The sequence below is a fragment of the Herpailurus yagouaroundi genome, unplaced genomic scaffold (genome assembly GCF_014898765.1).
Source record: "Herpailurus yagouaroundi ecotype Mexico unplaced genomic scaffold, PumYag 162, whole genome shotgun sequence".
Lineage (NCBI taxonomy): Eukaryota > Metazoa > Chordata > Mammalia > Carnivora > Felidae > Herpailurus > Herpailurus yagouaroundi.
The window spans coordinates 1,729,654-1,743,504 of record NW_024412403.1 but is presented as its reverse complement, the minus strand read 5'-3'; the positions used below and the strand labels follow the sequence as shown (position 1 = coordinate 1,743,504).

The 13,851-nt window shown below is 57.4% G+C and overlaps 1 protein-coding gene across 1 annotated transcript in view; it reads left to right on the top strand.

Moving 5' to 3' along the window:
* The first annotated feature begins 2,394 nt into the window (after positions 1-2,394).
* SLX9 (SLX9 ribosome biogenesis factor) overlaps positions 2,395-13,851 on the top strand; it is a 34,222-nt gene continuing 22,765 nt past the window's right edge. Inside the window, exons 1-2 of the mRNA XM_040483751.1 lie at positions 2,395-2,580; positions 8,338-8,446. Coding sequence (XP_040339685.1) covers positions 2,443-2,580; positions 8,338-8,446 — 247 coding nt within the window. The 5' untranslated portion in view covers positions 2,395-2,442. The remainder of the gene's footprint in view (positions 2,581-8,337; positions 8,447-13,851) is intronic.

Genomic DNA, 13,851 nt, shown 5'->3' with positions numbered 1-13,851 from the left:
CAGAGGGACCATGGGACAGATGGAGAGAGAAGGGGCCCCAGGACTTTCAAAGACTCCCAGCTGATTCATTTTGTTGGGCTTTGTTTTCCCTTTATCGAGAAAGCTTGCATTGCACAGAAGAGGCAAAAAGCAAACCCTAAAATTGAAGCTGTCCCTCAGGCCTTGAGCTGGCCGGGTGCTAAGATCACCACTGGGTTAGACAAGGGACTGTGTCCCTGGAGACGGGAGCCCAACCTTGGCCTCCCTGCCTCCCAACGGCTCAGGAGAGGAGGCGGGTTGGATGTAGAGGATACCGGTGGGTTAGCGATTCGGTCATCAATGCCAGAACCCTTAGAACGGAGCTCCTGCTGCAACGTTCCCTCCCTCCCTGCACGGACTGCCAAGCGGCACGATCCTCCGGGTGCCCGCTGAGTTTCATCTGTGCCGATGCACTCTTTTATCAATGAGCTCATCTTTGCATTCGCATGACCTCAGTAATCACCTCTTCACTCTCGTATTATGTCATGGCACAGCTGTGGACCTGCACTGTGGCACGGCACCAGAGAACAAGGCTTCTCTCGTGACACCCTCTGAAAGAAGTCGTAGGTGCTGCTGGATGGGTATGGACCGGGTTGTGGGTGCCACCTTCTCCACATTCTGGAAAGCCATCTGCGGGGCTGACTGACACCCACTGCATCCAGAAGTACAACCAGTGCTGTTCACAGCCGGGCAAGAGGTTCTAGCTAAAGGAAGCTGGGTTCTCCTTTAGACCAGCCTGGTCTGGCAGATGCTGGTCAGACATCCACGCTGGCCACCGGGCAGGTAATAGCAGGACGGCTTTTACAGAGTGGGGAACGCCAAGCCTGAGAAAGGCTTCTGGGGTTTCTTCCAGTGACACATTTCTCTGTGGCTTCAGACTGGGTCCGTGCTGTGAAGTCACCCCTGTGTGTTCTGGTCTGATGTCTCTGAGGTGCCTTCTTCATCTACAAATGGCCTCATTCACTGTTGGAACGTTCTGGAACTGGATAGGTTGGCTCCCGCATGGCGTGGCCAGAGACCACCCTGGACGGGACCTGCTATCAACCCAAGTAGGACGTGTCCACTTGCCACGGTTTTGCCTTTTCTAGAGTATCATATCCTCAGTAAAGCCTGGAATATATAAGTGGATATGACTTCCAGCTGGTCATGTGGCCTTGAGTAAATCACAGATCCTGTCATCTTGGCCTTAAGCGGCCCATGTGGTCATGTGTCCAACCCTCGCTGCGTGAGTACCTCTGTGTCCTTCCTGAGAAATGGCACCTAGCTTTGCCTACAGCAAGATCCTCTCCGAAATCCATTTCGTGTGGGTGGATTTCCACCGGGCTCCTGGACAGGGTTGAGTGGTGAGTGTGAGCACCCAGGACCTTCTCAGTGTTGGGGGGGAAAAGGGGGGAGACAGAGTGTGGCCGCTGCTCTGGCTGAGTCTGGACTCCTGTGTGGCCTCATCCATAGCCTGGTTTGTGCTATACTTTGCTCTAGATTCGTCGGCTTTGTGTCTCCAACAGCACAGTGGGCTCCTTGAGGATGGGCGTCACACCCACCCAGAGGTTGTTTTCCTGAATGCACCGTCCGGGTTGGATACGTGGGAGCCCCTGAGCTCAGAAAGCAGATGGTGCCTGTCAGAAGGGCAGGACTCACTCAGGTCCTGGTCCCGGAGCTTCCCAGCCTGCGATCTGGCATCGCTTTGCATTTAAATGGTCGAGTTACACCAGTCTCAAGGAATCCTTCTGGGGAGTAAACGAAACCATGTAGAAAAAGGTGAACACGAAATAAATGTTCAATTAGAGTTAATTAACTTAATCAAAGTTAATTAAGACAAATGGACTAGCTAAATCAAGGGTTGTTGGGGTGCCCTTAGATTCAACCATATTCCCTCTCAGTTCCCGACTTTAGTCCCCCCTCCCTCCCCTCGCCCTGTCCTGACTCTCGTTTTGCTCCCACGGTGCTTTTGGAGGGCACAAGGGCTGTGTAGCAAACATACTCATGTATTTTTTTTTTTTTAATGTTTATTTACTTATTTTTGAGAGAGAGCGTGGGCAGAGAGAGGGAGAGAGAATCCCAAGCAGCTGTCAGTACAAAGCCTGGGGCTCGATCCCACAAACCGGGAGATCATGACCTGAGCAGAAAGCAAGAGTCCCACACTGAACAGACTGAGTCAGGCACCCCACCACACCGGTGTATTTTCAACGTGCTTGGTCCCCGACCCGGCGGTACCCGTCATTCTCCCAGGTGCTAGCGAGGCCGCCTGGATTCCCGCGAATGCCCACACCTGCCCCGGGCGCATGCGCGGCGCCGGCGGGGAGAGCGCGGATCTCCGCCTCCCGGCTCCGGTTTCCGCCCGGTCGGGGGCGCGCGGGACCAGCTTCCGGCCGGCGGTGCGGCGCGCGCAGACGGTTTCCGGCCGGCCGGGGGTGTCGCGGGAGCATGGGGAAAGTGAGGGGGCTGCGGGCCCGGGTTCACCAGGCGGCGGTGAGGCCCGCGGGGCCGGCGGCGCCCGGCCCCGCGCCCCCGGCCCGGGAGGCGGCCCCCGCGCAGGCTTCGGCCGGCGGAGTCGGGGCGAAGGTGAGTGGCCTCCGCGGACCCCGGGGCGGTGTGGCTGAGCACCGAGGTCCGAGGGGACCCTGCGGCGGGCACGCCCATCGCACGCGGCCTCCTCCCTCGCTCAGTGATGTTTTCGGGGTTCGTCCGGGTTCTAGCCCGCTCGCCTCGGCGCTTCCTCCTGCCGGTGGTGGTGGGCCGGCCGACCACGTGTTGTAACGTGGGCGGGCCCGCGGGCGCGTGCACGCGCTTAGCCCGTCGCCTGGAAGTGGGGGGCTGGCGGGGCCCCGGGGAGCGGAATGCGAGCGCGAACAGCCTGGTTTGTTCTTCCCTACGGCCCCTGACCTCCGTTCCGACCAGGGACGCTCAGCTGCTGAGGACGGAGCTGCCGTCTTAACACGCGATCTGGCCCTTACGAACACCGTGTTGGAATAACACCGTGTCATTCACGTGTCCCAAAACTCGCTCCTGTGAAGTGTCCCGTTCAGTGGGCGTTCTTTAGTGTTAGATTCACAACGTAGTTCGGTGGTGCCTACACATTTCAGAACATTTTCATCACCCCAAAAAGAAACCCTGTACTTATTTTTTTAATGTTTGTGTAGTTATTTTAAGTTTACTTTTGAGAGAGAGAGAAAAAGCGCAAGTGGGGGAGGGGCAGAGAGAGACTCTCAAGCAGGCTCTGCATTGTCAGCACAGAGCCCCATGCGGGGCTCCAACTGGAACCGTGACCTCGAGACCTGCGCCGAAGTCTCAGGCTGGACCGACGGAGCCCCCCAGGCGCCCCTAGAAATCCTTACTTACTATCAATCATTCTGACCACCACGAGTCCACTTCCTGTTTGCCTGCGGCTAGCTGTGTCCAAAATCCGTTTTATGTGCGTGGGTCTCCACGGGGCTCCTGGGCGGGGTTGACACGCAAATGCTGGCGCCCAGGGCCGGTGTCAGGGAGGAGAATGTGGCCGCTGCCCTGGCTGAGTCTGGACTCCTGAGCGGCCTCTGCGGGTGGCATCCGTTGTGTGCAGGTTTGACCGCGCTGACTTTTCGGATATGGTGCAGTACCGGCTGTGGCCTTGTGTGTCTGGCTTCTTTCAGGTAGTTTTTTCTGAGGCTCATCCTTGTTTCTAGAGCAGTGTGTTTGTTTCATTTTTCTTATGGGTGAAAACACTCCATTGTATGGTTGCTACTCTGCCACACCACGTTATCTTCATCGTTCCCAAGTTGGTGGAAAGGTGGTTTCTAATTTTGGGCCATCGTGGACGATACTGGTGTGGACATTGGGAGTGGAATTGCTGGGTCTATGGAACTTTGTGTTTAACACGGTGGCTGCGCCGTTTTACATTCTCTTCAGTAACATATGAGGGTTTCACTTTCTCTGAATCCTTACCAATACTTGTTATTGGCCATGTTTTTGATTACGGCCATTCTGATGGACGCGAGGTGGTATTTCATGGCTTTGACTTGCATTTCCCTAAGGGCCAATAATGTGGATCATATTTTCATGAGCTTGTTGTCTATTTGTAGATCTTTTTTTGGAGAAATGTCTGTTCAAGTCCTTTGCCCGTTTTGAAATTGTGTGTTTTGTTGTTGAGTTGTGAGAGTTCTTTCTATATCCTGGATGCTAAACACCTATCACATATACGTGGTTTGCATATTTTTTTTTTCTAGTTCTGTGAGGTGGCGTCTTTTTTTATTTTCTTTTTTGATATCCTTGGAAGCACAAGTTTTCGTTTTTTATAAGGTCCAGCTTCTTTTCTTTTGTTGCTCGTGCTTTTGGTAATGTGAAAAGTCAACTGAGGGGCTCGCGGAGCAAGGCAGACAAGATTGCATGGGGACTGGGGGAGGTTAAGCAGAGTTTGGTCATGAAGAGAACCTTTGTCACTTCATGTCCTTTAGCAATTGATGTGGGGCTTATGATATAGGTGTTTCTGTCTCTTCGGTGCAGAGAAAGGTAGGACCTTCATGCTGTGTAACTCCCTCCCTCTCATCCCCTTGCTGTGCTGTTACTGTTCTGCAGGCTGTGTCTGTACGTGTTACAACCCGACCTTAGGTTCTTACAGTTATCTTTTGTAATTAGCTATATGTTTACCTGTAACAGGCTTCTTGTTTTGTTTTGGATTATTGTCTGGTAACATTCCTTTTCAGCCTAAAACACTTCCTTAATGTTTCTCAGAAGGCAGGTCCGCTAGCGACAGATGGTCTCGGCTTCAGTTTATGTGGGATTCTCTTTATTTTACGTTCATTTTTGAAAGATGGTTTTGCTGGATGTAAGATTCTTGGCTGACTTTCGTCTTTCGGCACATTGAAATGTGATCCCACATGTTCTGGTCTCCATTGTGTGTGAGGTCAGCTGTCGGTCGTATTGGGGTTCCCTGTAGGTCGGGGGTCCTTGTTCATCTTACTCCTTTCAGGTGGTTCTCATTGCCTGTAAACATGACTCTGTCGTGTCTCAGTGTAGTTCTCTTTGTACTTACTCTGTGTGGAGTTTCTTTATCCTACTTGGAGTCTTTGAGCTTCTTGCACGTATCAGTTAGTGTTTTCCTCAAATTCAGCAAGTTTTCAGCTATTCTTTCTTTGGATATTTTTCTGCCTCTCTGTCTCTCTGGTACTTACCGGGGACACCCGTAGGCATGAGTATGGTGCTCTAAGACCATTCGTTTTCCTGCGAGGCTGTTTCTCTTCATTTTTCTGTAAGGCCTCTTCTTTCGTATTTCCTTTCGTAGGGCTCTGTTCTTTTTCTCTGTGTCCTTCCGCTTCTTGTTGGCTGAGTTGTGGTGGGGGCGGGGTGGGGGTACGGAAAGCCTTTCTTCCTCCAGCTGGGATAGGAGAGGCTATCCACCTGCAAGGTCTAAGGTCAAGTCTGTCTCTTCCCATTGGGCCTGCAAGTTGACTTTGAGTAGGGCTGCAGCTCCCCCTGCTGGTCCCCTGACTCCCTTTATTAATCTTCCTAGTGATGTATGGTAGCACTGGGTGGGGGGAGGGGGGTGTTGCCTGGTCGTTTTACTTGTTTATTGGCCTGGCTCTGAACTATGTGAGGTCTGCGTGCAGCCTCTCATCTCCCTGCTTATGCTCTTTTGTTTTTATCTTTTAGCCTGACCAGGTGGGTTTGTCTGAGCCACTTACTGGTCCAAGATTGTGCTTGAGCCCCCGTGTCCCATTAGGTGTTTGCTTCTTACCACTGGATGTATGTGTGTGGCTCCGGGCTGCGGTCACAGTTCAGGGAGTTTACATTTTTGATCCGCTTCCCAGCAGGGACTAGCAGCTTGGAGACTCGCTGTGATACTCCTGGCCCCGCGCAGCCTTGAGCTTCATGCAGCCTCCAGCTGCCGCCGCTGGGAGTTGCCCCTGGGCCACAGCGGCTTGTTGCTGAGCCACCGTCTGCTCGGAGGCTGCGCCTAGGCCCCTGTGCCGGTCGGCCTCTGCCCCGTGTTGTGTTTGGTTTGGGGAACACTTTCTCGTGTGCCCCATACGGTTCTGTTGAGGGGCAGCCTAGGCCTCCAGCGTTGACCGTTACCCACAGGGCACTTGCCTCTCTTTCTGATGTGGCCTCTGCTAAACTTCCGCTTGCTCTGCTCTGTGCTTACCTTGTTGCTGCTGGTATTTTGGAGCCACGGAGCACCCCCACCGTCTGCCTGGATCTCCAGTGTTTTCAACGACGCCCTAGACTTGTGAGTCCCCACAGTCCATTCCAGATAAAGTCCCGCCTCTGGCAGGACCTCTGTGCCCACACGAGGAGGGGGGCAGGGACAGCCTCAGCTTCTCCCTGTTGACACCCCTCTCTACAAGTGGGCGCTGGGGGGTGGTCCCTCGTCATCTTCTTGGCTTGTTAGTACCTGTGGCCTAGAGAAGCTGGGATGAGGGGTGAGAATTGCTGTTCTCAGCCTTCCCTGCCTCAGGTGGTGCTTCTTTCCCAACAGGTGGGGGCGGGGCGGGAGAAGGGATCCCCACCGTCTGGCTCACCTTCTTGGACTAGTGCCTGTGGCACAAGGTGGGGGGTTCGTTGGCAGCTGGGAGCTGGGGAGCCAGGAGTAGAGCTCCCAAGGGAGTTTCTGTAAGGTGGGGGTGGATAACAGGGCATAGCTCTTAAGCCATAGATTCTGTTCTTTTTTTTTTTTTTTTTTAATGTTTATTTATTTTGAGAGAGAGCAGGATGGGGGGTATGGGGGGAGGCGGGGTAGAGAGAGGGAGAGAGAATCACAGGCAGACTCCATGCTCAGCACAGAGCCTGACATGGGGCTCGATCCCACGACCCTGAGATCATGACCTGAGCCGAAATCAAGAGCTGGGTGCCTAAGTCACTGAGCCCCCCGGGCGCCCCAATAAATTCTTTCTGTTCTTGATGAGACTTTTAGTTTTCTTCAGTTAAATGGTTGTTGGGAGACAGTCTGCCACACCCCTCTCCCTGCCCATCTGGCAGAGGTTCCATATAGCCCTGGCTCTTAATCCCTGTGCCGGCCAGGCCAGGTGGGATTCTCACGGTGGGCAAAATCCTCCTGAGCTCAGGACACAGCCAAAGTTCAAGGGAAACAGCCCACCGTGAGTGAGAGTCTGCATCAGAATTAGAGGCCGTGAGGGCAGAAAATGGAATTATCAGATGGAGACTGTGAAATAAGTACGTTCAAAGTGTAGAAGTGAGAGAAGTGAGGAAAGAAAACGTTGAGACTAGGCAGGCGAGAAGAAAAAAGCAACAGATGGAACTTGTAGAACGAAGGGTATAGCTGTTGAGCTCTAACATGGAGTAGGTGGACTACTAGTTCCTAGCCACGTAACGACACCGTGGTCCTCCGAAGACGTTTAACAACGCAGCATCGACACCTGTCGTGTTGAGTTCCGAAACCTTGAAGCAGTTGGATGTGGAGTACCACTGTGAACGGGGTCTGAATGGCTGTCCAGAAAGAAGCGGGGATTGGCCGTGTGCACCCTGCCCCTAGTCTCCTGTGGCTCCTCCTTGGCGGGAGGACTCTGCCGCGCTGGCCTTCCCTGCTTGGTGCTCCCAGCCGCTCCTAGGCTCCAGCATTGCCCCTGTGAGTTTTCTGTCTCTTATTTACTGACTTTCCCTCCCACCCTGAGAACTCCCGAGGAGCGAGTCTGGGCTTCTCTCGCAGGTGTTCTGTGCGAGCTCCGGGCTGCAGGCCAAGCCCACACCTTGGGCCAGTTTCTGCCTCACCCCAGTCCTGTCTTGGTCTGTGGCTCCCCTGGGGGTCAGTGCTCCAGTCCCTCTGGGGTCCCTGTCCTGGAGCTGGACCCGAAATGAGTCAGGTGGGCCTGGGAGGCGGGCTCAGCAGAGTGTGACTGGCAGTGACTGGGAGGGTTTTGAAGTCTCCGTGTGGGGCTGATCTTGTGTCGGAAGCTGACCTGGGGGGAGACGATTGAGGGGGAGCAGTGGCTGTGAAATGGGGGAGAGTGCTATGGAAGAATGAGGTGGCGCAGGTTCGGAAGGGAATCTGCTTCCTGTCCCGGTGCTTCTGAACGTGGAGCTCGTGTTTCTGGTTGCTGCCAGTCCCGAGTCTGAGACGGTCTGCACGCCAAGAGCCAAGCCCATTTGGTGGTTTGAGGGGGGTGGGAAGACGTGCTGCCTTAGGACCCCAGGGTCTGAGCTCCCACTGGCCCCCGGGCTCAGCTTCGGGGTGGGGGGGCAAGGGTTACCTCTCCTAGGCCCTCTGAGCAGGAGCTGGCCCAGCCTTGCTCTTCTGAAGGCCCCCCGAGGGCTCCCCCTGCTTTGTGTCCGGCCTTACGTTTGCATTCTGGAGCCACAGGGAAGTCTCATGTCTTCTTTCCTTCTTAGGAATGGGCTTTCATGAACACTGATGTTTTTGCCGGGACCAAGATAGACCCCAGTGCCTTGGTGCAGAAGCTGGACCCAGACACAAGGAGCGTTGCTTCCATCAGGAGAGGTGAGAATGTGCGGCTAAGGTCTGGGTGTTTGTAGCACCGTGCCAGGCTGGGTTTAATGTGCTCACGTGTGGGCTGGGGCAAATTTCAGGTTAACCTATACGTTGCTTGTTTTTTATTTATGTATTTATTATTTTTTATTAAAATTTTTTTTATTTTTTTTATTTTTAAACTTTTATTTTTTTTAATGTTTATTTTTGAGAGAGACAGAGACAGAATGCGAGTGGGTTGGGACAGAGAGAGAGGGAGACACAGAATCTGAAACAGGCTCCAGGCTCTGAGCTGTCAGCACAGAGCCCGACGTGGGACTCGAACTCACTAGCTGCGAAATCATGACCCCAGCTGAAGTCGGACACTCAACCGACTGAGCCACCCAGGTGCCCCTAAAAGTTTTTTTAATGTTTGTTTACTTTTGAGAGAGAGAGCACGAGCAGGGAAGGGGCGGAAAGAGAGGGAGAGAGAGAGGATCCCAAGCAGGCTCCACACTGTCATCGTGGAGCTCGAACTCCGGAACCGTGAAATCATGATTCGAGCCAAGGTCAGGCGTCGGATGCTTAACTGGCTGAGCCATCCAGGTGCCCCGTCTTCAGGAGTTTTTTTAAATTGAAGTTACTCTTCCAGAGCTGACAGATGTCTTCCCCCGCATGCCACCCTGTGGCCTCTCCTCCAGCCTGTCCCACCTCCCCCAGTGGTTGTGAAGCTGTTGGCCTTCTGCCCTGGGATGGGCTCTGCCTGTTTGGTCGTATTGGTCTGGGCCGGCATGCCGCCTGCCTCTTGGGGCACCGGGTCTCTCCCTGCACAGGCCGAGCGCTCTGCCGAGTGGGCGGGCGGCCAGGCGCGGGACGGGGCTGCTTGGCCCACGCTCTCACCTTCTCGTTTGCTCCACCCGGTGGTCCTTGTGAGTGAGTGTCGTGTTTGTGGCTGCATAGCTGTGGCTGTGTGCAGCCCAAGGTAACAGAGGCTCAGCCTGGAGTTACCGAGCCCGGACAGATCTGTTGTCCGATGATGAGCGCCAGGCTCTTGCCACTTGCCGTGGCCCTTTGACGTCTCCCCTCCACCCAGAGGCGTGGCGAAAAGTAGCCGTGGAACGTGTGGCTTTTGTTCCTGTGGCAGCTGACCGACATCTCAGCGGGAGCCGTGTCCACTGAAGCACAGGGCACACAGATTCCTACTTCCCTGAGAGGTGGGCGCTGCAGGGGAGAGGTCAGCCGGGCTGTCTGTGGGCACGGGGACCCCGAGTCCTGTGCCTGCTCCCGGCCTGCCTGTAGCGGGGTCTCTGTGAGGGGCCGGCCCCAGGTGGAGACCCAGGGCAGAGAGTGGGAGAAGCCGTCTGTACGCCTGTGCCCTGAAGGTTCAGAGGGAGTAGTGGGGACGGAGCGTTAGTGCAGGTGTAGACCGGCACGGGACCCTGATGATCCGCATCGTTGGCTGCTGGATTTTGGAGCATCTGTTCACTTGGTCTGTCAGGTGAGTGTGGCATTTGCCGGGCAGGTGTGCCCCGCGGCCTGCCTAGGAGTCGCGCGGGGCTCCGTTAGCCGTGCTGGCCAGGCAGCGCTCCCGTGTCTGAGGGGCCGGCGCACCTTGTCCCCTTCACGGATGGTGCAGGGTGGGGGGGTGTGACAGTGTAGGGGCTGGACTCTCCCTTTGCTGAGCTCAGATGATGTGGCCCCACCTGGGAGTGGGGTGACGGCAGGCCCTCCCTCTGGCACCGCTGGCCCGGTTCCCTGCAGGGCACGGTCTGCTCCCCTCTCTCCCCACTTCTCTCCTCCCTCGCCTCTCCGCCTCTCCTGCACAGGGAGACCGGCTGAGGCTGAGTTCCCACCTTAGGGGGAGTTCCCACCTTAGGGGTATCCGCAGCCAGCACCAGCGGCCCTGGGACCCCACCCAGCCCTGTTGAACCTGGTTTTCATCACTCTCCGGTGCATACCGGCCAGTAGCCTAGTGGCTCCCGCTTGGCCTTTATAGGAGCTCAGAAGCCCCTCCCATCTTTTCTGGTCTCCTCTTGAAGATCCTGGATCCCAGACTGGTCCTCCCGGTTACTGGCTATGTATGGCCAAGTCCCTGCCATCATCTCCTGACTGGGTCCTAGCAGCCACTGCAGTCCTGTGGGGGCCTCCGTGGGAGCCCCTGCCGCGGCAGCACCTTGGTGTGTTGGCTGACCTGCCGGCAGATCTGGGACCTTGCGCTCACTGAGCAAGTCTTCTGCTCAGCAGACAGAACTCGGTTACCTCTTGCCTTTGCACTGAGTCTGAGGGCTTTTTAGAACATTCCGGACCATCGTAGGTGGCATTGGCTGCTCAGGGAGCACGGACACCCAGAAAGAGCAAGATGTTACTTTCAGCAAAGGGAACGCTAGAAGTCTGGGTGATGGGGACCTGAAAACCATAAGGGAGGTGGCCAGGAGGAGAGAAGGAAGGAAAGTACTTTGTTTTCTTTATGAGCTGGGCCGTCAGTTGTGGTCACAAGAAGAGACGAGAGCAGCGCAGGAAAGATTGTGCTGGAGACGGGGACACAGCACCCGGGGCCACGCGGGTGGACGCACCAGCGTGGTTAGGATTGGGTTGTACTCTCAGGTCCTGGAGACGGGGACACAGCACCCGGGGCCACGCGGGTGGACGCACCAGCGTGGTTAGGAGGCTGAAGATGGGAATTGGCTAGCCCCCAGCCGGAAAGGTGTTTTTTTAGGATATCAAAATGTCCTAAAAATATACAGAAAATTAAACATTTATAGAAGGAGAGGGCCCGGACTGTGGGTGTGGAGCTCAGAGCATGGGGTGTGTTGGGCAGAGCCGTGAGGGCCTCGGGGAGGCAGGGGTCCCGGGGACCCTGAGATGGGCAGGTAGCCTGGGGCGGGGCTGCTGAGGGTTCCGAGCGTGGGCTCCGGAGCCTGGAGAGCTGGCAGCTCTCAGCGGGGGGCACTGGGCCTGCTCTGGGCCTCGGTTGCTTATCTGCAGACGGGACATGTAGTACTGTTTTTGTCCTGTTTGGCCTGTTTTGGTGAAGGTGGGTTAGCAGGCGGGAGGTGTTAGCAGCCCGGACACCCTGCTTGGTTTTAGTCCGTGCCCGGCTCAACGCTGCAGAAGGCACAGCTCCTCCCTGCTGGCCCGCGGTGTCCGGCCGCCTCTGGTGACAGGTGGCAGTGTTCCAGCCTCTCCCCACCGCGCCTCCCTCTTTGCCAGCGGCTCTTCCATCTTGGCCTGGGTCACCTCGCCTCCCCACCGGCCGGTGCCCTGGGTCCCACGGGGAGACGATGGGCCGTGTGGCTCCCCTGGTGTGAGCTGGGGCTGCTGGCCCGGGGCAGGTGCAGGTCCTGTGGAAGGTGGCATCTGAGGACTCAGCTGCGGCTCAGTCACCTGCTGGGTCGTGAGGCCGAGGGTGTCTGTCGGCCTGGATTAGCGCGGACGCGTCTCTCCCACGAGTCCTCACCCTGAGCTGAGTCACAAATAGAACTGCTGTCTGCCTCTGGCCATGAGGCCACCCTGTGCAGGGGTGTGTGGTCTGGAGGCGGCCGAGCCTGCTCGGGGAGGAGCCCTGGCCTGCTTGTAGGTCCGTCCCCTGGCGCGGACAGATGCCTGTTGTACGTCCCCACCACGTGCACGCCTGTGGCCCCCCTTGCCCCACGTGCACACCCGTGCTCCTCCTCCCCTTGTGCGGACTTGCGCTCACACACAAGGGGCCTGTTTGGCCCCGTGGGTGCTTTGCTGGTGGCGTCTTTCCTGTTTGTACGTAGAGCCTTTGGGAGCCCTGCTGGCCGGGGAGCCGAGTCTGTCCCCCCTTGGGCCCACCTTCCATTCCAGGCAGGGGTGCTGAGCTCCCTGTGGGGGACCCCCTGGGCTCTGTGTGGTGGCCTGTGGCCCCTGTGGCGCCCCGTGGGGGCAGGAGGATGTGGTGTAGAGCCACAGGCCACCCCTAGTTCCTGCTGCAGACAGCCCCCCCCATCCCCCATCCCCCGGGGAACTCGGCTCTGCCCTGGGGGTCGGGGTCTGTGGGCTCGTGGGTCTGGGTGTGAAGTGGCTTCAAAGCTCCTCTGCATCCATCTTTGAGGGCCCAGGGCAGGTCTGGGGTGAGCGTCCAGCTCCCGCGTCCTTCCCTGGAACGGGACACCCTGTGCCCTTCCTGTTTCTAGCTGTGTCGTTCTCTGTGCTGCAGAGTCGCGGGAGACAAGTGCAGTGTGTTCTCACACGAGCACCCAGCGTGTCGGGCCAGTACTCGGTCCGGGGCCTGAGCCGGGCAGTGCCGGCCCCGGGACTCAAGCCCAGCGAGGCAGGCAGGCTGGGGCAGGCCTGGAGGAGGATGGGCCTGGCCAGGGCTGTTGGAGGGGAGAATGTCGGCATCACTGCCGAGCACGGTGGACACGCTGGGCCGGCGCGCAGGCCGCCAGGAGGCACTCTGGGGGCTGACGAGGCTGTGGCGGGAGAGGGTAGGGAGGTGGTGCTGGGACCAGGCCGGCCCCGGGCTGCGGTGGAGGGACGTTGCTGCGGGGACCCCTGGAGCAGGGGAAGCCCACACGGAGCACGTGTGCCCGTCCTCTTCATCTTCCGGCTCCGTGGCTGCAGTGCTGTGACCTTGGCTTTCAGTTGGGAGCAGGTGCAGGCGTGAAGCCTGTTCACCAGAGGGCGGCAGAGCTGCGTCTCTTTTCGGGTCAAGCCCAATTCCGAGAGGCCGGTCCTGCCGCGGGGCGAGGAGCTCCCAGCACGGATTCCCAGGGCTTTCCAGGCGCTGTCTTCAGGGAGTTTGTAAAGCTCCCCCTCCGAAGACTTTTCCCTCCTTCTCCAGTGTGAGGGAGGGTGTGACAAAACCCACCCAGAAAGTTTCATCACTTCTCCCCGCGCCACCTCGAATGTGAAACGTGCAAGGAGAGGGGGTTCTTGCTCTCTGGGCCTGGGCCCAGGCCAGGAACGTGGGGGCCTTGCTGGTGGCCGCCTGGGGACTGCTTTGGCTGAGGGGGTGTCTGGTTCCCCCGTGGCCTTCGTGCCGTCTTGAAGCCCACAGTGGAGGCACCCCGGAGCTCTTCAGTAGGCGGTGCATGCTGTCCGCCCGTTGGAGGTGGCTGCAGGCTGCTGGCTGTGAGCCCCTTTGCTGTCGCCCAGGCCTTTCTTTGGTTCCTTGTTGGGGGTGTAGGCCCTGGGCGGGAGCGCCTCCACCCACCCCAGGGAGTGCGCCCACTGCCTTCAGGGGCGTCCTGACCTGCAGGGCCCGACGACTGGGAGGCACGGTCTTCTGCTCTGGGCCTGCTGGCTGCTGGAGGGTGGCTGGCCCGCAGTCTCACGTGGTGGGGCAGGAAGGGGCCCCCTGTCGGCTGTTCTCGCCTCCGTCTGCCTCCAGCCTGTTCTTTTTAACAACAGGAAGCAGGGAAGGGCGAGGTCAAGGAGGTGGCCTGGAAGGGCCCTCCCCGGATGGTCTTGAG